The sequence below is a fragment of the Capricornis sumatraensis genome, chromosome 6 (assembly GCF_032405125.1).
Source record: "Capricornis sumatraensis isolate serow.1 chromosome 6, serow.2, whole genome shotgun sequence".
Taxonomy (NCBI): Eukaryota; Metazoa; Chordata; class Mammalia; order Artiodactyla; family Bovidae; genus Capricornis; species Capricornis sumatraensis.
This window is the reverse complement of record NC_091074.1, coordinates 53,762,206-53,790,116: the sequence shown is the minus strand read 5'-3', so window position 1 is coordinate 53,790,116 and position 27,911 is coordinate 53,762,206. Positions and strand designations below refer to the sequence as shown.

General features: G+C 43.8%; 1 protein-coding gene across 1 annotated transcript in view; it reads left to right on the top strand.

Annotated features, from left to right (window-relative positions):
• Positions 1 to 5,547: 5,547 nt before the first annotated feature.
• APBA1 (amyloid beta precursor protein binding family A member 1) overlaps positions 5,548 to 27,911 on the top strand; it is an 81,859-nt gene continuing 59,495 nt past the window's right edge. The window contains exon 1 of the mRNA XM_068974432.1: positions 5,548 to 6,735. Coding sequence (XP_068830533.1) covers positions 5,548 to 6,735 — 1,188 coding nt within the window. The remainder of the gene's footprint in view (positions 6,736 to 27,911) is intronic.

Here is a 27,911-nt window from a genome sequence, read left to right as displayed (position 1 = left end):
TCCCTGACCCCTGCAGCCAAGATGCCACAGCACCTCCTTTTCATGTTACATGGTCGTGCCTGCAGAGGGATCTGCCTTGCCTGTGTCATCCAGGTCACCCAGCCTTTTTGTAGAAGGGGAGGGATTTTCTTCAACCAGCTGTAACTCCTCCCTTCTACTCTCCCAGCCTCTGGAGGCACAGGGGTCATAATCAAGGACTCTGGCTAGATAATAGCAGTCATCGCTTAAGCCTTAGTTCCTAGGACTTTATGAGCTGTGAAATTCCAGAACCTGTAAGAACAGCAGCACTTACATGATTCACAAAGGTGACGCAGTGGTGGTTGTTTTAACTCTAGCTTCCTTCTGTAGCTTGGACCTGCTTCTGCTTTGCATTCATCACCAGGTATTACAATTACTGAAGCTTGTCTGCCCTTGAAGGCTGGGACCATGGTTTAGAAACTTGCATCCCCCCACCTTGCACAGTGCCTACTACTGGATCAACACCCTCAAATGCAGGCAAATGTTGAATCACCGGAGTTCTTTGGGCACTTAAAGCATCAAAAGAAGGTAGAGAAGGTTGCAGGGGTGGATGAGGGCAGCAGAGATTCAAGATGGAAAGAAGAAATGAGTTCTCAAAAGGCTGAGCATGGCAACGTCCACAAGGCCCCTGATATTGAAAAGTGGGAAGATAATTATTTTCTTTTTAATCACTAACAATTTATTGACTACCTACAATGTTTGCTCTGTACTTGGCACTGGGGAATCAAACATAAATGACCTGCACACTTTTCTCAAGGATTTCATATTTATAAAGAATTACTACTCAGAACAACAGTTGTTATGATATTTTATTTAGATAGAGTTCAGTGAGGATGATGGGAAGGGTTAATCAGATTTTATTATTCCCCTGCTTAAACCTTCCCCAGTACCATGCCCGCGGACTGTAGCCCACCAGGCTCCTCTGTCCATGGAATTCTCCAGGCAAGAATGCTAGAGTGGGTAGCAGTTCCCTTCTCCAGGGCATCTTCCTGACACAAGGATCGAACCTAGGTCAAACCCTGCATTGCAGGCAGATTCTTTACCATCTGAGCCACCAGAGAAGCCCAGTAGCGTGCCAGCGCACTTGAAATAGCTTTGCTGTGATGTACCAGGCCCTGCCCTGCTGGCCCTTCCCATCTCTCCACCCTCATCTCCTAGCACATCATCTCTTACTCAGTTCACAAACATTATTTCTGTCTTTGAACACAGCAAGTCCTTTCTCACCTCAAGGCCCTGCCCTCGGATCTTTACTTGGCTCTTTCTTTATCATTCAGGCCTCAGCTCCAAAATCACTTCCTCTGGCCACTCTATAACCCTCTCTCCTCAGTCAGTTTCTCTGCCATCACCCTGTTTCATTTTCTTCATAAGGCTTTTTGTTTTCCGATGTTATCTGATTTACTTATTAACATAATCATTGTCTCTTCCCCCTCTCCTTCCCCTTCACCCCCATGCATTAGAATGGGGTCTTCGCAAAAACAGAGCAGCCTTTCTAGCTCGGCCACTACTCTGCCTTTATGCCCAGAATATTGCCTGGAGGCTGACATGTAATAGACACTCATTAGGTAGGAAGTGACTTCCCCTTGCTTTGGGGAAGATAAGACAGATTCACCAGCAAAAAATTATAAGTGAAAAAATATGTTAGGATAGGGAAGGCAGCTAGGGTCAGTGTCAGGACTCTGGGTATTAGACTGCAGGATACAGATGAAGCATGAAGATGAGGCTGGAGGAGAGATGTGGCTTCATTTGTTTGATGAAGCATCAGGAGTAGGACTCCAGCACCCAGAGCCTAGAGCCAGAAAGTACGGATCAGACACCAGTCCTGCCAGGTGCAGCACTGGGCAATCACCTAATGCCACTTGCCTCCATTCCCTCATTTTTAAAAGAGCTGACAATAATCTCTGTAAAGACAATAGGAGAGTACGTTCTTCGTAGGCTAGTGGGAGGATTAAATAAGTCATTGTGTGGAAAATGCCTAGTAATGTGTGGTAGATAGCTAAGCACTTTCACCCCGTACTACACAGAGGAGGGTCACTGAAGAGTTTAAGAAACAGGGTTATGGGATTCAGGTCTGTATTTAGAAAGATGAGCAGGTTAGCAGTCGTACAGATGGATCAGAGGAGACTGAGAAATTAGTTAAGGAAATAATTTCGTAGGCAAGAGAGACCAAGACAATGTAGCGGCACCGAGGATGATGCGAGAGTTGTTAAGACAATGGACTTGGTCATCAGTTTGGGAAAGGAGGTGAGGGAAAGAGACAAGTCAATAATAATTCCTGGATTGGGAACTTGGTGGTGCCTTTCACCTGTACAGGAAATACGGGGGTGGGGATAGGGTGCCAGGTTTGGGAGCTGGGATGGGGAAGGAGGTTGAGGAGGCATGTTTTGTTCAGCTGTGGCAGGTAGAGGTTGGGTGCCATGGGAACTCCAGGTAGAGCTACCCAGCCAGAAGGTCCCCCCACACCTTCCTGGACTGCAATATGCTAAAGTGCTTATTAGCTCTGTACTTATTGATACTTAATGCTAGTGCTTAATATTTAATGTTTATCTTTGCCTTTTAAGCAAATAGCATGAGAAATATCTTTGTCCGTATCTGCATTTTTCCTTTGAGATTTCTATAAGTAGAATTACTGGGGCAAAGGTATATTACCTTTTGAAGATTTTAATTCATCTTGCCAAATTTCTTTTCAAAAAAGTGGTACCAATAATATAATCCTACAATAACCTGGGATTCTTAACAAAAAGAAAAAGAAAACAACTTGAGTGAGGTTTTTTAAGTAAGCAAATTTGCCAAGGTATAGGGTCAGTCCTCTTGTGTGCTACCGATGGACCTGACCACCAGTGTCAGCTCCATCTTTAAAAGTTGGTAGTTGCCTTTGTCCTAGGGAATCCCTCAAATTGATGCCTGTTATTAATTAACATGCTGCCAACACTATAACCCAAACTATATTCTTGAAACCAGGATGGTTCACTGTGTGTGAACATTCCCCTGAAGCTGGGGAAGGGGTATAAGGACCATACACCCAGTGAAAGGAAAGCTTCAGTGTATCAAAACTACCTTAGTTTAACATATTTCCCCCAAATAACTGTGTTTTGGTCACTTTCTTTACGTGACTCAGTGTATGGACATGCACAGAAATCGCATTGTCTGTGGATCAATCAGTGCTCTATAAGACAGCACTATTTCCTGGTCAGACATGATTTTAACCCAGAATAAACTTTCTTTTTGATACATATATCAATAGATTTTCATCAGGCTAGAAAAGAAAGTGCCATTTTCACTGAAAGTAGGGTTTTGGTCAGTTCTGCACATGGTTATTATGAATTGCTGGCCTGCTCATGTGTTTTGGATGGTGGTCATTGCATCTCTAACTACACACAGCTGACACACTGCAGGGTAACAGTACCCAGGGAAGTATCTGGCATGTTTTGTATCCCTCCATTATGAACGCTTGCTTTGTTCTCAGCAGACTTAGATTTCAACGTGAGTGTGGTTTTTATCTGTTGTCTTTTCCAGAGAGTCCTTACGAGGGAAACTTGGATAGACTGTTCTTGTCCATGCCTTGAATGGAATTGAATATTTGTTTTTCATGCACCACTGGAGGCATGAAACCTGGGCGCTGTCAGCACCAATATTTGCCTCTTCTGTTACGTGCATTAACCATCCATCTGGTCTGAACAGAAATACGTACTTAGAAAACTTTCCTATACCTTGTCCACAGTCACCATTCTCAGGGGTTAAATAAGAGGAAGCCACAATTTTTCGAAGAAGAATGGGTCTAATTTGTGTGAAGTGGGACTCTTGTCAAGGAGGAGAGCAGTAAGGATTGATCATCTCTGCTAAACCATTATTGTTTTCTAGTGAGTGTTAGTCAGGGGTGGATCCATCAAAGAAGGGGGTAAAGATGGTAACTACTGCTTTAAGATGAACTTGGCAGCTCCAAAATGGCCTCCTTTACTACTGGGGCCATCATAGTGCTTGAAGGAAATTGCGATCGTTACGGTGGGAGTTGAGTAGAATATAATGCATCCTAATATTAGAGTCCATTAGATGTCCCTGGTCCTCCTGGAGCTTTCTGCTCTTACATTAAAGAGTTCATTTCCCAATTTTGTCCTTTTGTAAAATGAGCCCCCCGAAAGGACACTAAGGAAAGTTTACACACATTGAACCCATTTACCACAACTGCATTAAAATCATGGGGATCCTGCCTGTTTTTGTTGCTCTTTACATCCCCTGCAATTATTTCCATACACTGTATGCAGATTATGCTATAAAGCTATTTTGGATAAAAAGAAACCAAAATACTAAATTTACCAAATACCAAATTTGAGAGTGGTTGAAACCAAAGCCACCTCTGCAGTCACAAGTCCCTCTGGAAACAGGGAAAGAGACATACCCGTATTTTAAAGAAGTTAGCATGTTATAAAGTATCAGCTATAATGCTAACTTACAGAATCGAAGAATTTTAGATCCAGAGTGTATGAGGGAGCGACTGTTAGAAATCAGAATATTAGTGTTTTAAGTGCAGTCGTCAGAACTCTGGCCTCTAGGGAAAAGGTTTTTCCCAGCCAGACAAGTTGGGTAACCCCTGCACCCTGCATCTTCCTCTCCTTGCATATTCACAAGGAAAGCCAACTGAAGTCAGCATCTCCCAAACTACTTGAGCAGGGAGCCTTTTTACTCTGCGTAGTAGCTGTTAACATCCTGCCGCAGGAAATGAGTCCAGTCTCATGGTGGAGGTTCAGAAAATTAAACCACTTAACGGTAGTTGACAGAGCCAGTAATGCCAGGATGAGAACCCATTGATGGCTGAAGCCTCCCTCAGAATGGCTGCATATCTGTACTGACAGCAATGGATTCAAAACATCCCAAGGCTTTTTTCCTCCTTGAAATACTCCTTCTCCCTGGCCCCCGCAGCATGCAGGATCCTAGATCCCCCAACCAGGGATTGAACCCTTTCCCCCTGCAGTGAAAGCACGGAGTCCTAACCACGGGATCACCAGGAAAGTCCTTTTTTCCCTTGAAATTTATTTTAAAAAATAGTTTCTAAAGTATCAAGGATCCTAGTTTAATTTAGAGAGATTTATCCCTTAGCAGATGGAAAATGTGTCAATTGGCTCATTCAATTTGGTAGTACTCTCTATTCATATGCATCAGAAACAGAACCTGAATAGTAAGCGCGGTGGGGAACTTAAAGGCTCAGAAGGCTGTCGGTCTGAGGGGTGGGGAAGAGAGAAAGCCAGTAAGCAATGAAACAAGGAGACATGTAATTACAAATTACAACACGTGCTACGAAGATGATGAACTATGTGGTGTCAGCTTGAGCCTAAATTTGCAATCACTTTTTAATTGACCGCGATTCAGACGAGATCAATAACAGCTGTTTTTATGATTATCTTGGTACTCGGCTTCTGCCTACAGTCTGAACCACGTAATAGCCCCTCCCCCTTCTTGTTTTTCCAGCCGGGTGGAGCAAAATGAGAGCGCAGTGAGCCGGCCCAGCCTCTCTCCCAGCCGTCCCCGACGCCCACCATGAACCACTTGGAGGGGGCCGCGGAGGTGGAGGTGACGGACGAGGCGGCAGGCGGGGAGGTGAACGAGTCGGTGGAGGCCGACCTGGAGCACCCCGAAGTGGAGGAGGAGCAGCAGCAGCAGCACTATGCGGGTCGCCCCCGGCGCCGGCGCGCCGTCGAAGACCCTCGCGCCCAGCCTGGGCAGCAGCAGCAGCAGGAAGAAGAGGAGCGTGGGGAGTGCCTGGCGCGCTCGGCCAGCACGGAGAGCGGCTTCCACAACCACACGGACACGGCCGAGGGCGACGTGATCGCCGCGGCCCGCGACGGCTACGACGCCGAGCGCGCGCAGGACCCCGACGACGAGAGCGCGTACGCTGTGCAGTACCGGCCCGAGGCCGAGGAGTACACTGAACAGGCGGAGGCCGAGCACGCCGAGGCCACGCACCGCCGCGCGCTGCCCAACCACCTGCACTTCCACTCGCTGGAGCACGAGGAGGCCATGAACGCGGCCTACTCGGGCTACGTCTACACGCACCGGCTTTTCCACCGCGGCGAGGACGAACCCTACGCCGAGCCCTACGCCGACTACGGGGGCCTCCAGGAGCACGTGTACGAGGAGATTGGGGACGCGCCCGAGCTGGACGCGCGCGACGGTCTGCGGCTGTACGAGCAGGAGCGCGACGAGGCGGCCGCCTACCGCCAGGAGGCTCTGGGCGCGCGGCTGCACCACTATGACGAGCGCTCCGACGGCGAGTCCGACAGCCCGGAGAAGGAGGCCGAGTTCGCGCCCTACCCGCGCATGGACAGCTATGAGCAGGAGGAGGACATCGACCAGATCGTGGCCGAGGTCAAGCAGAGCATGAGTTCGCAAAGCCTCGACAAGGCGGCCGAGGACATGCCCGAGGCCGAGCAGGACCTGGAGCGCGCCCCCACCCCGGGCGGGGGCCGCCCCGACAGCCCCGGGCTGCAAGCGCCGGCGGGGCCGCAGCGGGCCCCCGGCGGCGAGGCGGTGCAGCGATACAGCAAGGAGAAGAGGGATGCTATCTCGCTGGCCATCAAGGACATCAAGGAGGCCATCGAGGAGGTGAAAACCAGGACCATCCGTTCGCCTTACACCCCCGACGAGCCCAAAGAGCCCATCTGGGTCATGCGCCAGGACATTAGTCCCACCAGGGATTGTGACGACCAGAGGCCGGTGGATGGCGATGTAAGTGTGTGCGGGTTCGGGCTCGCTCAGCTCTACGCGCGGCCAGGTGGGGAGACGGGCGCTGGGTGGCGTCATTTGTCATTAGAAATGACTTGACGGAAATGATCTCTGGGCATGCTCAGAAACAGCTTGCGCTTAAGAGCTGGTGAGCGAAAACCAGGTGGGAAGGAGCTAAGTGCTGAGAGGTTGCGATAAATCAGTGGTTCTCAAACTGTTACTGGAGCACTTGTTCAGAAATTGATTTCCAGACGCACCTCTTTCCATCCCCTAGTTTCACACTTAGATTTGGGGCAGGGCCTGCGAATATTTATTTCCAACGTTAAATAAAAAGTCTGGATTGAGGAAGGAGAGACTTCATTGGGAAGGTACTGTTGTAACAAGAACTCTTGCAGTAGCAGAACTGTGGGATCTGCAAGGGTTGCTGCTGCTGCTAAGTCGCTTCAGTCGTGTCCAACTCTGTGCGACCCCATAGACGGCCCCCTACCAGGCTCCTCTGTCCCTGGGATTCTCCAGGCACGAACACTGGAGTGGGTTGCCATTTCCTTCTCCAGTGCATGAAAGTGAAAAGTGAAAGTGAAGTCGCTCAGTCATGTCCGACTCTTCGCGACCTCATGGACTGCAGCCTAGGGTTAGGCAAAAGAGGATTCTTTCATAGGTAGGAGTAAGCAAGGCCTGAAAGGACAAGATGTGAGGAAGTGGGATGAAGCATGGCTTGAACGTACTGCCCTTGATAGTGTTTTAATCTGAGAACAGCATTTTCCCAGGAGGGTTTGGTGAGGAGGGGTGGTAAACTGGCAAAAGTTCAGGTACCTGGAAGAAGGTGAGAAGCTTAATCAAAGGTTGGTTAATAAGCATTCTGTTTTGACTAATCAGTTCAGCTAATCATTTCTCAGGCAAAGAATGGGAATTTGAGGGGTCTGTGTCTGGCCTTGTCATAGGTAAACAAAGGGGCACCTGTGAGTTACTCAAGTCTTACCGGAAAGAGGTTCTTTGCATAAGGCATATTCACAAACGAAATGGGAGGATGGGGGTCTTTAACCTTTGCTGTTTTCTGGGATCTCAGGGCTCACGTTAAGTTCAGCATTGTCACTTACAAGTTGCTAGATGATGCTGATGGCTGCTGGTCCCAGGACCACAATTTGAGAACCACTGTCTTAAATCAACCCCTTAAAGGTTTAGGATGAATAGTGGCCTTTTTAGAGGAAATCAAGGAGATTCTTCTGGGCCCTTTCCAGCCAAAGGATGTCTACAGTTTGTTTGCCTTTTTTTTCCCCTTCTTTGTGACTTAGTTTTCATTTCTGGTAGTACCAGAAGGAGCTTCTCACGTCACGAAAGACATGCTTTTGTACTGAAATTACTTTCTTGTGAAGAGCTACGGAAAGCTGTTGCTGCCTTGTCGGCCTTTCACTTTCCATTTTTTGAAATAACCAAGAAATTTGATAACTCAGCAAGCTTGGGTGTCACAGTCTACTCAGAAATAAATCAAGAAGGCTAACCTTTGCCCCCACTACCTGACTCTGAAGATTCTTTCTCCTCTGACTCTCACTTTTCCATTCTCTTGAATAATTTTTAAGCACTTTCATTTAAAATGGGAGCTTGGAGTAAAAGAAGGGTCAAGAGGTTAAATTTGGTTTCATTTAATTCTGCATTTTATGATTGCACCTGTCTATTTCTGAGTATATCTTTTGGAGTGAGAAACCATTATTGGAAGCTGTTTGTTCATTTTACTTTTAGGTAAAACGCTGTGCAGGTCAGAGATGTCATTTGCCTCCTCTTTTAGTAACAATCAACATTGGCTGTTAGCTGATTAAATCACAGGCACCTTTAAATCTTGGGCTTCCCTGGTGGCTCAGATGGTAAAGAATGTGCCTACCATGCATGAGAGCCAGGTTCGATTCCCAGATCAGGAATATCCCCACTCTGGTGTTCTTGCCTGGAGGATTCCATGGCCATAGGAGTCCATGGGGTTGCAAAGAGGCGGACACGACTGAGCAACTAACACTTAAGTGAAATTTCAACAAAGGCTGTTAGCTGATTCAGTCACCTTTAAGGCAGGGCTGGAACAGGCTGGAAAAGGATGTGCATCCTCCCCAGCCAGGGGGCGGCATTGGGTCAGTTCAGCCTCCTCAGTGTTTCCCCTCTGTAGTCCACGCTTCACATTCAGTTTAAAACAGGTGTGCGCCTATGCAGGATTCTGAGTGACCTCCAGTCTCTGCGGGTGTCTCCTGGCTTGGAGGGATGGAGTGCAGCTAGCATTTTTGCAGATGTAGTAGAAATGGAGCAGGCTTTTAAAAGCAGGGAGCTGGCAGGAGAACAGGTTCTAAATCCTTTTAGAAACTTGGAAAGTTGTTGGAAAAAAGCCACAGGAGCATTCGGTACAGATGCTGGCCTCTTCCTTCAGCTTTCTCACCTGTACCAGCTCCGTGAAACGACCTGCTTCACCACCTGGTCCCTGCAACCTGGTGATGAACCCACCACACACCCTCCACTAGGGCTGGGGGCTTGCTTTTATCCATTTGAACTACTAAAACAACCCTCTTACAAGTTGTTTCATTCAGAAGGTAGAATTGATTTTAGAATAGTTGGTGATGCTTCAGAATCCCATCTTGTCAGAAATTCAACTTAACACCAAGAAATTGGTGAATAGGGCTTTCTGAGTTATTAATAGTTAATACAAAGCAAACCCAAAACCCTGTGCCTTCAAGTAATCCACCAGTTGTCTTTAAACCATCTGAATTTGTGGGTTCCATTTCATCTGTCATGCCATAGGAAATCCCTTCATTTGCTACCTCTTTGGTATTATGGGGGAAATACAAGTGTATACATTCTGTTAGTTTCCACCTCAGCATCAAAAAATATTTACTGAGTGCTCATTTCATGTATGCTGTTGTAGAAAATGGAAAAGCACTATTTAAAGCACTGTGGCCTGAAGTCTTTCTGGAAGGTACTTGTTAATAATGGCATTACTACCTTCCCTTTCCAAACCAGAATACCTTAGGTGGGGTCCAGTGATCTGTTCTTTGGGTTTGTTTTCCTTGCTTTGTTTTTGTTTTGTACATTTTCCCTATGATTCTTGAGTATGTTTAAAAAAAAAAGAACCACTGATTTAAAAGACAAGTATCATGTGGGTAGTTTTTCCATGTAAGCCCCTGTGGAGTAGAGACCTAGCTAAATCTCATATTAACATGGGTGTGGTTTCATGGAATGGTCTCTCCCACTCTGGTTATGGTCAACAGGCCGGGGGAAGGGGCGCTGGGATTCTTGTTACAGGAGCAGTGCATTCTCAAAATAGCATCATCAGAAACCGCAGTGATGCAAATAGACAGAAATAAAAACCACCTGTACTACTACCTGCCAGAGATACCTGCTGATAGCTAAATTTGTTCTTCACACTACTTTTAATTCCCTCAGAACTTGAGCATTTTTCTCTGACTTGGAGGAAACTGACATCTGCTTGCTACTGAATCCTACAGAATGCGAAAATAGAACTGCTCATTAGCAAGGACTTACTGAATACAGACTAGATGCTCAGCAGTGAGTGGAAATAATTGTTTTCTGAAAAAAAGTACTTTATAAATGCTTTGCTTCTAGTAGAGGCTCTTTTCCAGGTATATGTTTGAGAACTGCCTTCCAGTCCCCTTCTTGAAAATGTTGTTAATGAATGACTAGTTCTGAAAGTCCCACAGTCTACCCATCTCTCTCTCTAAAAAAAAAAAAAAATTAGAGTATAATTGCTTTACAATGTTGTGTTAGTTTCCGCTTTACAACAAAGTGCATCAGCTATACATATGGCTATATCCCTTCCTCTTAAGCCTCCCTCCCACCCCCACCCCCTTCCCACCCTTCTAGGTCATCACAGAGCACCGAGCTGAGCCCCTCTCTCTTTAGGCAGCAGATTGACTCTGAGTAAAGAACAGAGTCGTGGTAGAATCAGAGACATGGGTAGGGGCAAGCACACATCATAAATGGGAGCGTTTTGGCTACTTGGAATGGTGTGTTGTGTGGCTTGAATTGGTGTTTATCTCTCCTTGCTCTTTAAGCTACGCTAAAGTGACAGTAAAAATAGTAAAAATATGTAAACCCATAAGTGCCAGGAGACAGGAAATGGCAGCAGGTGAGAACAAAATTTTGGAACACCAAAGTGGTGGCTGGCTGTGGTAGACATGTGTGCCCCCAACCCCGTATTGCCAGTTGCTCTCTGCGTTCTAGCCCAGGGAGGACTGCCCTGCCCCCCTGATCCCCTCAGGGTGAGACGCGGCAGGGACGTGGGAGGCTGCAGCCTGAAGCTGCTTCTAGGCGGGGGCAGCCCAGAGCGCCGTCTTCGGCTGAAGCCTCGGGCGAAAGTGCTGGTGTCACGGGATGCCAGAGCCTCTGTCCACCTGGGTCCTGAGCGACTGATGAGCAGGGCTCCCTGCTGCCCCTGCAGGCATGTAGTGTGAGAGAGGACTCGATGTTTGTTGCTTGAAGCCTTGGGGATTTGGGGTGGTTCATTGCCACAGCATAGCCTCATAGCCTGATGCTGCTAAGGCACTTCAGTCACGTGTGACTCTGTGCAACCCCATAGACGGCAGCCCACCAGGCTCCTCCGTCCATGGGATTTTCCAGGCAAGAGTACTGGAGTGGGTTGCCATTGCCTTCTCCGCATAGCCTGATGGGTTCTCACTAATACACTGATAAGGTTTCTGTGTTCCCTACTCTGCCTAGTGTCTGTGAGGATTTGTATTGTAGGCCCCTTAAAAGGCTAAGGAATGAAACACTGGATATCTCAGATGGCAGGAGTATGGCTGAAAAAGAAGAGAGGATTGTTTGGAGTTGTGTCATAGGAGAGATTAAACTCCAGATCCCTTCTCCAGCCCATGCCACCAGACTACCATGCCTCCCTCGCCTCCACAGAAGGTGGGAGGCTTACTGGAAAGAAATCATGGACCAGAGAAGTGCTGGAACTGGGGACACTAGCCGTGGCTGAAAGTGGGTGTTAGGGGTGCCTTATGGAACACAGGGCCCACTAACCATTGGGCCTGAGAAGGTCTTGCAGTCTTAGCCATCAGGCTTAGAACTTACCCCTCCCACCCGCCAGCCAGAGATTAGAATATTCCTCTCTGAGGAAACAAAAAGGCCCAAGAATAGACACCTTCAGTTACTAATGTTTGGGGGCTTCCCAGCAAAACTCTGGGTCGCCACCTGATCACCCCACAGTGAAGTTTACTGCCGCTTATGGATCTTCCAGTAGGCTTTTGGGGGACCCTCTGTTAAATATGAGTGGATATCTAAGGATCACTGGACATTTAAAGAACATCTCTAACATGAAAGACACACAAAAAGCAAATGGAAAGGAACTTGGAGAAATAAAGGCAGTGCTTAGAGCTGGGAAAAACTATAAAACATTCACTAACATTGTCAGAAAGAGAAGATCAGTTCAGTTCAGTCGTTCAGTCATGTCCACCTCTCTGCGACCCCATGGACTGAAGCATGCCAGGCCTCCCTGTCCATCACCAACTCCTGGACCTCCTACCTTCAATCTTTTCCAGATCAGGGTCTTTTCTAGTGAGTCAGTTCTTCACATCAGGTGGCCAAAGTATTGGATTTTCAGCTTCAACATCAGTCCTTCCAATGAACATTCAGGACTGATTTCCTTTAGGATGGACTGGTTGGATCTCCTTGCAGTCCAAGGGATTCTCAAGAGTCTTCTCCAACACCACAGTTCAAAAGCATCAATTCTTCAGTGCTCAGCTTCTTTATAGTCCAACTCTCACATCCATACATGACTACTGGAAAAACCATAGCCTTGACTAGATGGACCTTTGTTGGCAAAGTAATGTCTCTGTTTTTTAATATGCTGTCTAGGTTGGTCATAACTTTTCTTCCAAGGAGTAAGCGTCTTTTAATTTCATGGCTGCGGTGATTTTGGAGCCCCCCAAAATAGTCTGTCACTGTTTCCACTGTTTCCCCATCTATTTGCCATGAAGTGATGGGACCGGTTAAGAAGATGGGGAACCATAAATTAAAATAGGATGCCATTTTAAAAGAGAACATTCCAAACAAAATTTAATTTTTTAAATGGCAGGAATTTTTAAAATCCTTCAGTGGGATGATTAGAAGACAAAGTAGAAAAAAATCTTCAAATAAGTAGAATAGTTAAGTCACTAGATGGAAAGAATTAGGAACATAGATAAAATGGAGAAGTTATGAAAAGCTATTTCCTCAAGGCAAAGGACCTTTGGAAAATTTGGAAAATTCTACTAGGTGCCTAGAACAATAAAAGACCTACAGAAATTTCAAAACAGAGGGGAGAAGGAGGATATCCTCCAGGCTTTCAGAGAGGGAGAAACAGGTTACAAATTATATTAGGGATCACAACAATGGTATACTCTTCAAAAGCAACACCGGAAACTGGGAGGCCAACACCCAGTCTCAGTGTGAGATTGGCCAGTTAATTGGCCAACACGCAGTTAAGTGTGAAGGTGGAGTAAGACTTGTTCAGTTTCGCAGAACCCCAGAAAATTTACCTCCCTCGCACCTTTTCTCAGGAAGCTGTTCAGGAATTGCTCCCCACAAAATGGGAGTGTAAATCAAACTCAAGAAAGAAGATGGGATTGGGAAACAGACTTCCACACAGGAAAGAGACCAGGCATTGCCTGTGATGATAGGGAAGGAGATGAGAGCTGTGTAGAAAGACAAGGCAGCACCCAGGCCAGCCCAGGGTGGACTGGAGTCTGAAGGGCTCCACGTGGGAGGTTTCCAGAAAGCACGAAATGAGAGATTTCCTAATATTTTTTAAATATTTTAAATCTGTATTTCATTAGGACTTTTTATCTTTGAAGGATATACTACTTTAAAATGTTTTTTATTTTATATTGGAGTACAGTTGATTAACAGTGTTGTTTATTTTCAGGTGTATGGCAAAGTGGTTCAGTTATACATATACATGTATGTATTCTTTCTGAAATTCTTTTCCCGTTTAGGTTATTCCAGAATATTGAACAGAGATCCCTTTGCTATACAGTAGATCCTTGTCAGTCCCAAACTCCCAATTTACCCTTTCCCTGAACCTTCCCCACACCCCCACCTACCCTGGTAACCATAAGTTAGTTCTTTAAGTCTATGAGTCTGGTTCTGTTTTATAAATAAGCTCAAATAACCATTTGTATCATTTTTTTAAAGATTCTGCATATAAGTGATATCAAATGATACTTGTCTTTCTCTGACTTCATCTAGTGTGATAATCTCCAGGTCCATCCATGTTGCTTCATGGCATTATTTTATTCTTTTTAATGGTTGAGTAATATTCCTGTGTGTGTGTGTGTGTGTATACACATACACCACATCTGCTTTATCCATCCATCTATCCATGGACATTTAGGTTGCTTCCATGTCCTGGCTATTGTAAACAGTGCTGCAATGAAAAATGGGGTGCATATCCGTTCAAACCATGGTTCTCTCCAGATATATGCCTAAGAATGGAATTGCTGAGTCATATGATAGTTCTGTTTTTAGTTTTTTAAAGAATCTCCATACTGTTCTCCATTAGAGGCTGTGCCAGTTTATACTCCCATCTGTAGGAGGGTTCCTTTTTCTCCACACCCTCTCTAGCATTTGTTATTTATAGACTTTTTGATGATGGACATTCTGACCAATCTGAGGTGATACCTCATTGCAGTTTTGATTTGCATTTCTCTAATAATTAGCAATGTTGAGCATCTTTTTATATGCCTCGTGGCCATCTGTATGTGTTCTTTGGGAAAATGTGTATTTAGATTTTCTGCTCATTTTTTGATTGGGTTGTTTGGCCTTTTGATATTAACCTTCATGAGCTCTTTGTAAATTTTGGAGATGAATCCCTGGTCAGTTAACATTCTTTACGAATATTTTCTTCCATTCTGTGGGTTGTCTTTTCATTTTGTTTATGATTTCTTTTGCTGTGCAAAATCTTTTGAGGTTAATTAGGTCTCATTTGTTTATTGTTACTATTTCTATTACTCTAGTAGATGGATCAAACAAGATGTTGCTGCAATTTATGTCAGAGTGTTATGCCTGTGTTTTCCTCTAAGAGTTTATACTGTCCCATCTTACATTTAGATCTTTAATCCATTTTAAGTTTATTTTTGTGTATGGTGTTAAAGAATGTTCTAATTTTTCTTGCATGTAGCTGTCCGGTTTTTCCATCACCATTTATTGAAGAGACTGTCTTTTCTCCATTGTGTACTCTTGCCTCCTTTGTCATAGACTGGCCATAGGTGAGTGGGTTATTTCTGTACTTTCTGTCCTGTTCCATTCATCTATATTTCTGTCACTGTGATACTGTTTTTGATAACTGTAGCTTTGTAATAGAGTCTGAAGTCAAGGTACCTGACTCCTCCAGCTTCCATTTTTCTTTCTCAAGATTGCTTTGGTTATTCGAGGTCTTTTGTGTCTCCATACAAATTAAAAAATTTTTTGTTCTAGTTCTGGAAAAATGCTGTTGGTAATTTGAAAGGATTTACATCGAATCTGTAGATTGCCTTGTGTAGTATAGTCATTTTGATAATATTGATTCTTCTAATCCAGAAACAGGGTATATCTGTCCATCTATTTGTGTCGTCTTCAATTTCTTTGATCAGTGCCTTACAGTTTTAAGAGTACATGTCTTTTGTCTCCTTAGGTAGGTTTTTATTCATAGAAATTTTATTATTATTGTTGGCAATGGTAGATAGGATTGTTTGCATAATTTCTCTTTCTGATCTTTCATTGTCATATAGAAATGCAAGAGATTTCTATGAATTAATTTTTTATCTTGCAACTTTACCAAATTCATTGAGTTCTAGTAGTTTTCTGGTAACATCTTTGGATTTTATATGTATAGTATCACATCATCTGCAAATAGTGACAGTTTTACTGCTTTTCCAAATTGCATTCCTTTTATTTCTTTTTCTTCTCTGCTCTGGTTAAGACTTCCAAAACTATGTTGAATAAAGTGTCAGAGTGGGCATCCATTCCTTATTCTTGATCTTAGAGGAAGTGCTTTTAGCTTTTCACCATTGAGTGTGATATCAGCTGTAGGTTTGTCATATATGACTTTTATGTTGAGGTGTTAGCGACTGAACAACATGTCTAGAGAATTTTTATTGTTAAGTGGGTGATGAGTTTTGTCGAAAGCTTTTTTCTGTGTTTATTGAAATGATCATATGGTTTTTATTTTTCAGTTTGTTGGTGTAGTGTATCACACTGATTGATTTGCAGATATTGAAATATCTTTGCATCCATGGGATAAATCCCACTTGACCATGGTGTATGATCCCTTTAATCATACACCATGTCTGTTTATGTGTCTCTGTTCATCAGTGATATTGACCTGTAATTTTCTTTTTTGCGATATCTTTGTCTGGTTTTGGTATCAGGGTGATAGTGACCTCATAGAATGGGTTTGGAAGTATTCCTTCCTCTGCAGTTTTTTGGAATAGTTTCAGAAAATAGGTGTTACATCTTCTCTAAATGTTTAATAGAATTTGCCTGTGAAGCCATCCGGTCCTGGACTTTGGTTTCTTTTAAGTTCTGTAATCACAGTGTCAGTTTAGTACTTGTGATTGATGTTCGTATTTTCTCTTTCTTCTGGGTTCGGTCTTGGAAGATCGTACCTAAGAATTTGTCCGTTTCTTCTAAGCTGTCTATTTGATCGGCATGTAGTTGCCTTTAGCAGGCTCTTATGGTCGCTTGCATTTCAGTGGCGTCCATTGTAACTTCTCCCTTTTTCATTTCTAATTTTATTGATTTGCACCCTCTCCCTTTTTTTCCTGGTGAGTCTGGCTAACAGGTTTATCTGTTTCATTTATCTTTTCAAAGAATCAATTTTAGTTTCATTGATTTTTTTTTTCTGTTTTCTTTGTCTATTTTTGCTGTGATCTTTATGATTTCTTTCCCTCTAACTTTGGGTTTTGTTTGTTCTTTCTCTAGTTGCTTTAGGTAATAAGGTTAGGTTGTTTATTTGAGAGTTTTCTTGTTTCATGAGGTAATATTGTATTGCTATAAACTTCCCTATTAGAACTGCTTTTGGTGTGTCCCATAGGCTTTGGATCATCATCCTTTTGTTTCCATTTGTCTCTAGGGATTTTTTTTTTTTGTTATTTCTTCTTCAGTTTCTTCAGTGATCCATTGGTTGTTTAGTAGCATATTATTTAGCCTCCATGTGTTCATGCTCGTGTTTTTTACAGTCTTTTGCTTGTAGTTGATTTCTTATTTCGTAGCATTGTAGTGGGAAAACACGACTGATATGATTTCAGTTTTCTTAAAATTACCAGCACTTATTTTATGGTCCAGCATGTGATCAGTTGTGGAACATGTTCCATGTGCACTTGGAAAATGTGTATCCTGCTGCTTTGGGATGGAATGCTGTGTAAATACCAATTAAGTTCATCTGGTCTAAGGTATCTTTTAAGGCCTGTGTTTCCTTATTGATTTTCTGCCTGGATGATCTGTCCATTGATGAAAGTGAGGTGTTAAAGTCACCTACTATTGTATTACTGTTGATGTCTGTTCATGGCTGCTAATATTTGCCTTACATATTGAGGTGCTGTTGCATTGGGTGCATTTATACTTACAATTGTTTTATCTTCTTCTTGGCTTGATCCCTTGATCATTATGTTCTGTCCTTTGTCTCTTTTAACTTTCTTTAAAGTCTATTTTGTCTGAGTATTGCTCCTCCAGTTCTCTTTTGATTTCCATTTGCATTGACTACCTTTTTCCATCTCCTTAGTTTCAGCCTGTATGTTTCCCTAGATTGTGAGTCTTTTGTAGACAACATATACATGAGTCTTGTTTTTGTACCCACTCAGTCAGTCTGTGTCTTTTGGTTGGAGCATTTAAAGTAATTTTCAATATGTACTTTTTTTTCTTTTGTGATTATTATTTTATATTCTCAAGGTATAATTGACATAAAACATAATGATGTGATATTTGTATATATTGTGATATGATCACCACAATAAGTCTAGATAACATCTGTCATCATACAGAGTTACAGAAATTTTTCTTGGGATGAGAACTTTTACAGCCTGTTCCCTCAGCAACTTCCAAATATGCAACACAGTATTATTGATAATTATTAATTAATAATTAGGGCTCAGTGACAAAGAATCCACCTGTTAATGCAGGAGACACAGGAGACGTGGGTTCAATCCCTGGGTCGGGAAGGTTCCCTGGAGAAGGAAATGGCAATCTACTCCAGTATTCTTGCCTGGAAAATTCTGTGGACAGAGGAGCCTGGCGGGCTGCAGTCCATGGGGTCACAAAAGAGTTGGATACCATTGAGCGACTAACACTTCACTTCACTTCATGCCATCAGTATAGAGACATTATGATGTGAAAAAAATGTGCACTTTAAAATCAAAGTAGAAAATACACACCCAGATCACTCATCTCGCCAAAAACACTCATCCTACTCACAGACCTTCAGGGCCTCTTTTAATGTTGTTTTATTCTGTTGTTGCTTCTTTCTCTTACTTCCCTCCCTGGTAGTTTTTTGGCCTGAGGCGACCCAGCCCACAGGTCTGCGGGCTTTATGGTGGGGTTAATAGAGTTTATGCCAAGGAGGGGCCTTCCCAGAGTGCTGCAGCCAGTGCCCCCTGTGGTAAGCCCCTGGCAACCCGCACCTCCAGAGGAGACTCTTGAACACCAGCAGGCGGTTTTGGTTCAGTCTCCTGTGGGGTCACTGCTGCTTTCTTCAGTGTCTTGGTGCACCCAAGGTTCTGTTTGTGCCCTCTGGGATTGGAGGCTTTGTTTCCTCCAGTCCTGTGGAAGTCTTGCCATCAAATCCCACTGGCCTTCAAGGTCAGACTCCCTGGGGATTCCCAGTCCGTTTGTCAGATCCCCAGGCTGGGAGGCCTGACGTGGGTTTAGAGACTTCACAACAGCGGGAAGACTTCTTTGGTATTATTGTTACCCAGTTTATGGGTCACCCACTGGCTGAGTAAGGAATTTTATTTTATCACGATTGTGCCCCTCCTACTGTCTCCCTATGGCTTTTTCTTTGTCTTTGGAAATGGGATACCTTCTTTGGGTAGGTTCCAGCATCCTCCTGTTGACGGTTGTTCAACAGCTTGTTGTGACTTTGGTGGTCTCACAGCAGGAGATGACCGCACATCCTTCTACTCTGCCATCTTGAACTGGAAGCTTCATATCTATGTTCTTACTGCCATTTTGTTGATTGTTTTCGATTTAATTGTGTAGGTCTTTTTTTTTTCTGTTCTGTTGTGATTTGATTACTAACTTTAGTGTTGTGTTAGGGTTCCTTTAACTTTTTTTGTGTGTGTGTATATCTGTTGTAGATATTTGGCTTGCGATTACCATGAGGTTCAGTCATGTCCCACTCTTTGGGACCCCATGGACTGTAGCCTACCAGTCTCCTCTGTCCTTGGAATTCTTCTGGCAAGAATATACTGGAATGGGTTACCATTCCCTTCTCCAGGGGATCTTCCCAATCCAGGGATCAAACCTGACTCTCCTGCATTGCAGATTCTCTACCATCAGAGCCACCAGGGAGGCCCTTTTGATATAGCAGTCTATACATAAATAAGGTTGTTTTAAGTTGTAGGAGTTTTAATTTCAAATGCATTTCTGATATCCTGCATTTGTGCCCTCCCTCCTCTTCTCACAATTGCTAGTTTTGATATTGTGATAGTCGCTCAGTCATGTCCAACTCTTTGTGACCCCATGGACTGCAGCAACCAGGCTTCTCTGTCCTTCATTATCTCCCAGAGACTGGTCAAACTCATGTCCATTGAGTTGATGATGCCATTCAGCCATCTCATCCCCTGTCTCCCCCTTCTTATCATGCCCTCAATCTTTCCCAGAATCACGGTCTTTTCCACTGAGTTGGCTCTTCACCTGAGGTAGCCAAAGTATTGGAGCTTCAGCATCAGTCCTTGCGGTGAATATTCAGGACTAATTTCCTTTAGAATTGACTGGTTTGATGTCCTTGCAGCCCACGGTACTCTCAAGAGTCTTCTCCAGCACCACAGTTTGAAAGCATCAATTCTTCAGCGCTCAGCCTTCTTTAAATTCCAACTCTCCCATCCATACATGACTACTGGAAAAACCATAGCTTTGCCTATATGGACCTTTGTCTGCAAAGTGATGGCTGTATGTTTTAATATGCTCTCCAGGTTTTTCATAGCTTTCCTTCCAAGGAGCAAGCGCCTTTTAATTTTATGGCTGCAGTCACCATCTGCAGTGATTTCGGAGCCCAAGAAAATAAAGTATGTCACTCCATTTTTTTCCACATCATTTGCCATGAAGTGATGAAACCAGATGCCAGGGTCTTAGTTTTTGAATGTTGAGTTTTAAGCCAGCGTCTTCAGTGTCCTCTTTTACCTTCATCAAGAGGGTCCTCTTTCACCTTTTCACCTTTATCTTTAGTTCCTCTTTTCTTTCTGCCATTAGGATGGTTTCATCTGTATATCGGAGGTTATCACTGTTTCTCCCAACAGTCTTGATTCCAGCTTGTGATTCATCCAGCCTGGCATTTCACTGCATAGAAGTTAAATAAGCAGGATGGCAATATATAGCCTTGACGTTCTCCTTTCCCAGTTTTGAACCAGTCCATTGTTCCATGTCCAGTTCTAACTGTTGCTTCTTGACCTGCATACAGGTTTCTCAGGAGGAAGATGAGGTGGTCTAGTATTTCCATCTCTTCAAGAATTTTCCACAGTTTGTTGTGATCCACAGAGTCAAAGGCTTTAGCAATGAAGCAGTAGAAGATATTTTTCTGGAATTCTCTTGCTTTTTCTGTGATCCAGTGAATGTTGGCAGTTTGATCTCTGGTTCCTCTGCCTTTTCTAAATCCAGCTTGAACATTGAGAAATTCTCAGTTCACATACTGTTGAAGCCTGACTTGAAGGATTTTGAGCATTACCTTGCTAGCATGTGAAATGAGCACAATTGTGGAGTAGTTTGAACATTCTTTGGCATTGTTTTTCTTTGGGATTAAAATGAAAACTGACTTTTTCCAGTCCTGTGGCCATTGCTGAGTTTTCCAAATTTGCTGGCATATTGAGTGCAGGACTTTCACAGCATCATCTTTTAGGATGTGAAATAGCTCAGCTGGACTTCCATCACCTCCACCAGCTTTGATTGTAGCAATGCTTCCTAAGGCCCCCTTGACTTCACACCCTAGATGTCTGGCTCTAGGTGAGTGACAGCACCATGGTGGTTATCAGGGTATTTATATGCAGGTTATTTTCTGCCTTTACTTACGTTTGCCTTTACCAGTAAGCTTTTCCATTCATAATATTCTTGTTTCTAGTTGTGATCTTTTCTGCTTAGAGAAGTTTCTTTAGCGTTTGTTGCAAAGCTGATCTGTTAGTGCTGAAATGTCTTTGTTTTGCTTATCTGTAAAACCTTGATTTCTCTGTCAAGACTGAGTCAGAGCTTCTGCTGATAAATCAGCTGATGACATTATGGGGGTTCCCTTGTATGTTATTTGTTCCTTTTGTCTTGTTACTCTTACATTTTTCCTTTGATTTTTGTCATTTTGATTACCGTGTGTCTTGGTGTGTTCCTCCTTGGATTTATCCTGCCTGGGACTCTGTGCTTCCTGTACTCAGGTGACTGTTTCCTTTCCCATGGGAAAATTTTCAGCTATTACCTCTTAAAATATTTTCTTAAGCCCTTCCTCTCTCTGTTCTCCTCTGGGACCCCTTTAATGTGAATGTTCTTGCGTTTAATGTTCTCACAGAGCTCTCTAAGACTGTCCTCATTTCTTTATTCTGTTACATGATTTTCACCATTCTGCCTTCAAGCCTGCTTATCCATTCTTTGGCCTCAGTTCTTGTGCTATTGATTCCCTCTAATGTATTTTTACTTTCAGTTGCTGTATCGTTCACAGCTGTTCTCTAGTCCTTCCAGGTCTTTGTTAAACATCGCATGTAACTTCTCAATGTGTGCCTCCGTTCTTTTTCTGAGATTTTGAATTGTCTTTACTGTCACGTCTCTGATGTATTTTTCAGGTAGATTGCCTGTTTCCATTTCATTTAGTTGTTCTTCTAGGGCCTTATTTTGTTCTTGCATCCTGAAGATATTCCTCTGCTCTCTCATTTCATTTTACTTTATCTGTGACTACGGTTTTCATTCTGCAGGCCCTAGGGTTACTTCTGCTGTCTGCCCCCTGGTGCATGAGGCTGTCTAAGACACTTGTACAGGCTTTCTGGTGGGAGGGACTGGTTCCTGCCCTCTGGCGGATGAAACTGGGTTTGTCCCTCTGGTGGGCAAGGCTCTGTCAAGGAGTGTGTTTAGTGGGCAGCTCTGCTCACAGAGTTGGACACGACTGAAGCGACTTAGCAGCAGCAGCAGCATGTGCTCAGAATGGCTTTAAGCAGCCTGTCTGCTGTGGGAAGAGCTGTATTGCCAGCCTGTTGGTTGTTTAGCCTGAGGTATCCCAGCACTGGAGCTACAGGCTCTTGGGTGGGGCCAGGTGTTGGTGAGAAAATAGCGACTTTCAGGAGAGCTCCTGCTAGTGAATATTCCACAGAACTGCTGCCACCAGTGTCTTGGTCTGCAGTGAGCTGCAGCCACCCCCTGCCTGTGCAAGAGACCCTCCAGTACTAGCAGATAGGTCTGGCCCAGTGTCTATGAGGTCACTGCTTTTTTTCACTAGTTCCTGGTGTGCACAAGACCTCGTGTGCCTTCCAAGAGTGGAGTTTGTTTCCCTGAGTCCCATGAAATTCCTGCGATCAAGCTAGATTGTCTGGGGGCTCCTCCTCCCATTGCCAGACTCCCAGGCTGGGGAGCCTAATGTGGGGTTCAGAACTTTCATTCCTGTGGGAGAGCTTCTGTGGTACATTTATTTTCCAGTTTGTGGGTCATCCACTCATCGAATATGGGATTTGATTTTATCATAACTCTGCCCCTCCTACCGTCTCACTGTGGCATCCGCCTTTAGAACTGTGGGGTATCTTTTATTGGTACCTTTGAGCATTTTTTGCTGATGATTTTCCAGCAGTTAGTTGTGATTTTGATGTTTTCGTAGGAAGAGATGAGCTCATGTCCTTTTACTCCACCATCTTGTCTCTGTCCTGGATTTCCTAATACATTTGTACTAAGAGGAATCTTAGATTGCCTTTGAGTTTGGTATAAGCTATTGTTCAGAACATAGAAAACTAAGCAAATGGAAAAACAGTTCAGCTACTTACCTCACTAAAAGCATTCGTTATGCAAGAAATGCAATAATACATTGTGTGTGTCTCAGAGAAGAGCATGTGCGTGTCTTCAGAATGCAAACACCCAATATTGATTAACCAAACCGGTATCATTGAGTAGATGAGGGAAGGTATAGTATAAATGAGATAAATCCTAGTCTTTTATAGTATCTGCAGTTGAAAAATGAAGGTGAAAGTGTCATTCATGCAGTTGTGTCTGACTCTTTGCGACCCCTTGGCCTGTAGCCCACCAGCCTCCTCTGTCCATGGAATTCTTCAGGCAAGAATATAGGAGTGAGTTGCCATTCTCTTCCACGGGGGATCTTCCCAACCCAGGGATCAAACCCAGGTCTCCTGCATTGCAGACAGATTCTTTACCAGGAGAGCCCTGGGAAATAATGTAAGCAGTTGAAAATCCAGGTGAGGCTGTATAAACACAATCTTTATGCCTGTGGAAGCAAATACAGGGAGGAATGCTGAAAGGAAACCATGGAGCGCAGAGGAATACAGAAAAGGACTTTGGTTTTTGCTGTAAACCTTATAGTACCATTTGACTTTCAAAACTATGTTTCTGTATTTCTTTGCTTTATGTTTTAAAAATAAGAGTTGGAATCATTATGCAGAGATCAGTCACTGTATAAAGGGATTATTTCCACATTACTGTCCGCTTTCTTGAAAAAAAATAATAAAGGCAAACATTTCTGTATATTATGTGCACAATTTGTAGAAAATGACTACTGTATTACCTCTGTTATATGATGAGCTAAGTGTCCTGAGTTTTTCATTTTAATTTCATGCTGTGTTTGTGTATGCATTGAGTATACACACTTACATTTGGCTTATATTACACACAGAAGAGTAAAGAGGTAAAAAGTAGGTCAAGGAGTGGGCTGTACTACTTCAGGTGAAGAACCCTAATTGGTAAGTGGATTTGCATCTTGACAGTGAAAACCCTGAAGAGTTCAGGATCTGTGGGTTTGATAATGGGCTTAAAGTGTAGAAACTGCTGAACACATGTGGGAAGGATGGCAGCCAGAATGTGAATAGCTGCAGTGAGAATGATGTTTGCTGAGGTCAAAGCGGATGCATTGATTTCTCCTCAGGTTTATATACTTACTTAGGTTAATGGTCCATACTTTTAAAATGAAATGTTTTCAACGTGCCTACCTTTACCAGAGTACATATAACGGCCCATTCTGCAACTGAGGGTCAGCAATAAATTGCCATATCCCTGCCAATGGCGAGTAGTGCTCTTAAATAACAGAACTTCGTTGTCAGTAACAACAACAAAAATACACTTTTCTATGAACTGTGAGGACCTGATGCGACCAGCGTAATGTTTTTAAACATGTCATGATCTTGCTGTTACAACTTGGAAATGAAAAGATTTGACCTGGAAGTCCCTATCAGAGAGCAAATATATAGTTTATTTCAATCATGGAAAAGCAAAAGGAGCTAGAAGAATGTGTGCTTTTGCATTCTCCTCCTGGATTTGAAGTTTTGCTGATTAATTTATCTCACCTTTTGAGTGTTACCTGTCAGTTCAGCTCCAGGCCTGCCCTGTCTACAGGACCAAGCAGTTGTCTCCCCGCTGTCATCAGATCATCACTGAATTGGAATGATCGGGGCAAACTGGTCTGATGATCTGCACAGCAGAAGGCAAGGTCTCCAGCTACCCTGTGCTCAGTGGAATGAAGATAAGTGATGGGAAAGATTGATTTTTTTAACCCCAGGCTCCAGTTTTTTCTCTTGACCTGATCCCACTCCCAGGAGGAATCTTCCTCAACTTTGTAATGAATTGTCTCACTAGTCAGTGTATCTGTGAAACTACCGTGCGGGGAAATAGGGGGAAAGCAACAGGGAAGGAAATGGATGATTTCACCAGAGAGCATTTTGTTATCACTTTCCAGATAGAATCACAGCACGTGGGACCACGATTTGGGTGTCTTGACATGCTTGCTTAATAAGTTGGGACTCCAGAAACTTCCCAGGAGTCTTTAGAAAAATTGTGTCAGCTCTCCCAGCTGTGCACCCTTGGTATTTTCCGTAAGTGGACTGGGGCTGTATAGGGGACGAAGAGAAGGTGCAGGGAGAGGAGCAGATAGATCATAGATAATTGAATTCCATATGTAACCCAATTAAATCCTGGACCCATGTCGTCCTGGGGAATTATGAAATGCACTTTATCTATAAACATGATCATCGTTTAAATGGGAAGTGATCCCATTACAGGTGTAACTGACGTGTTCTTAATACAGAGATGTAGCTTTTCAGTCCACTTTCTTTGAAACACAGATTTTCACTGACCACTTTGTGGAGAGCAGCCGTAGAGAGGATGTTATTTTGTTTTGACTAAAGCCACCTTGCTCTCCCAGAGTCCCACTGGTCTTTGACATATTTTACACCTTAAGAAGACAAATCATCCCGGATGTCTATGCCCTTTATCTTGGGCAAAGACAGACATTCCTCTAGGAAGTAATTTCCTGATGTAAATTTCGGGTGTGATTAAGCAGACCCCACTGGACAGAGACGACATGGCTTCTTTGGTTTGTATCCCCACCCCACCCTGCATTGGCTTACTCATTGGACTAGTAATTACAAATCCTAAATCTGCTCTTGTTTACACAGACTTATGTCTGTACTCCACTTCTTAAATTGGCTCTCACCTCTGTCCACATTGCATTCCTATTTAGTGCAGGCAGGGCCCTACTCTTTGAATAAATAGATTCCAGGATTCTTGATTAGAATCTCTGGAGATTTGGTCTTACCATCATTATTTCTAAGGCCCAATCAAAATTTGTTTTTCTTGTTTAGTTGCTGAGTCATGTCTGACTCTTTTGTGACCCCATGAACCCACGCGGCTCCTCTGTCCATGGGATTTCCCAGGCAAGAATACTGGAGTGGGTTGCCATTTCCTTCTCCAGAAATCAAACCTGTGTCTCCTGCCTGGCAGGCGAATTCTTTACCTCTGAACCACCTGGGAAGCCCCAAAACTGGTAACCACCAGCTTAAACTGTAAACCGCAGTTTAACACTTGATTCTTTGCCATCTTACGTTCTATTTGTCTCACATGCATTAGCCACTGTCAGTCTATTGAAGGTGTAGTGTTTTCTCCTCTTCTTAACTCAGAGTATAAATTGCACAACGTTGATGATGCTCAATAAGCACTCATTATATGTAAATCTTAGCCCTGTCGTTGACCTGCTGCAGCTCAACTGAGTTGGTCACCTGCTTTCTTCCTCAACTTCAGTTTCTTCATCAGTAAAATAAGTTATCAGATTTTTTTCCCCAGAATTACGGAGCAAAATGGTTTTGCAAATCCTAAGTCATCCATGGAAATGTGAAATCAGAATTACAACTTTGGGGTATTTTGTTGCCTTGAAAGTGAAAGTCGCTCAGTCATGTCCAACTCTTTGCGACCCCATGGACTGTATAGTCCATGGAATTCTTCAGGCCAGAACACTGGAGTGGGTAGCCTTTCCCTTCTCTAGGGGATCTTCCCAGCCCAGGGATTGAACCCACGTCTCTCACATTGCACATTGCAGGCAGATTCTTTACCAGCTGAGTCACAGTGGAAGCCCTTCAGTTCAGTTCAGTTCAGTCGCTCAGTCGTGTCTGACTCTTTGCGACCCCATGAATCGCAGCACGCCAGGCCTCCCTGTCCATGACCAACTCCTGGAGTTCACTCGCGTCCATCGAGTCAGTGATGCCATCCAGCCATCTCTGTCGTCCCCTTCTTCTCCTGCCGCCAATCCCTCCCAGCACCAGAGTCTTTTCCAATGAGTCAACTCTTCGCATGAGGTGGCCAAAGTACTAGAGTTTCAGCTTTAGCATCATTCCTTCCAAAGAGATCCCAGGGTTGAAGCCCTTAGTAGGTCGAAATTCATTTAACATTTAGGGCTGGTCAGTGGCAGACTGAATTAGAGAAATTGGCTGTTAGCACGCTTTCTCCACTTTCTCTGTTTTCTGCGAGCACTCACATGGTGCTGCCCATCTGCTCAGGCACTCTGAATGACTCAAGGTCTCCACTGCCACCTTAAGCCGCACTATACTGTCATATTGTAAGTGCTTCCCCTCCCCCATCCCCTCCCCCCGCACCCCCCCATCTGATTGATTAAGTCAAAACTGCTAATTAGTGATAATGGCACTTTGCACCACTCCCTTCAGATAACATTTAGCTTTTATTGATGTCCCCAATTCCAGAGACCAATTGTAAATCTTTTGAGGCAGGAAATGATTTTGGCACTAACACTTCTTAGTCAGAAACCAGCCACTCTCCTGCTGAGAGGAAGGTATTGCCAAAATCCTGGGAAGTGAGGACTTGACGTTAACACCTGCCCCGATCATGTGTACTTTTGTGCCTAAAGTTTTTCTTTCTTTCTTTTTTTGAGAAAGGTGATGTGATGAGGGTGGAGAAGCATCCTGGCTTCATCTCGGCCTTGGTTTCCTTGGTATCATCTGCTCCCTGTCCTCTATCCCTTCCCTCTGCCCTGAATTCAGCATCAACCTATATGGACTTGATTGTTGTTCTTGTTGCTAGGAAACTGTTGACCAAGGTCAAGTGTACATGCTGATTCATTAAGGCTTGTTAGCAACATCTTATCCTGTTGTGATTGTGTTGTCAAGTGTATGTGAGTGAGTGAAAAGAACTGTTTTTGCTGCTGAAGGATTGTTTTCATGAAGGATTCCGGTAAAAGTATCTTTCTCTGAGAGGTCCTTTTTGCCAGCTCACATCTCAGGGAGCTCTGGCCAGCCATAGATTTTCCAAGATCTGAATAGCAAAGGATGGAGTTGAAATGGGATCTGTAGTCAGGTAGACAGACTTCAGAATGAACTATGCATTCTGTTGAGGCCTGATTTCCCTAAGTGGATAAATTCTCAGCTGGAATGTGATGTATTCTTAGCAGGTAGGAGTCAGGAAGGAGAGTTTTCCTAAGAGGAGTCAGCTCGCTTTTATGTCATTTTGTGGCTTGAAAAGGACTAGACCCCAAGCATCCTTAACTCAGAGTGTTC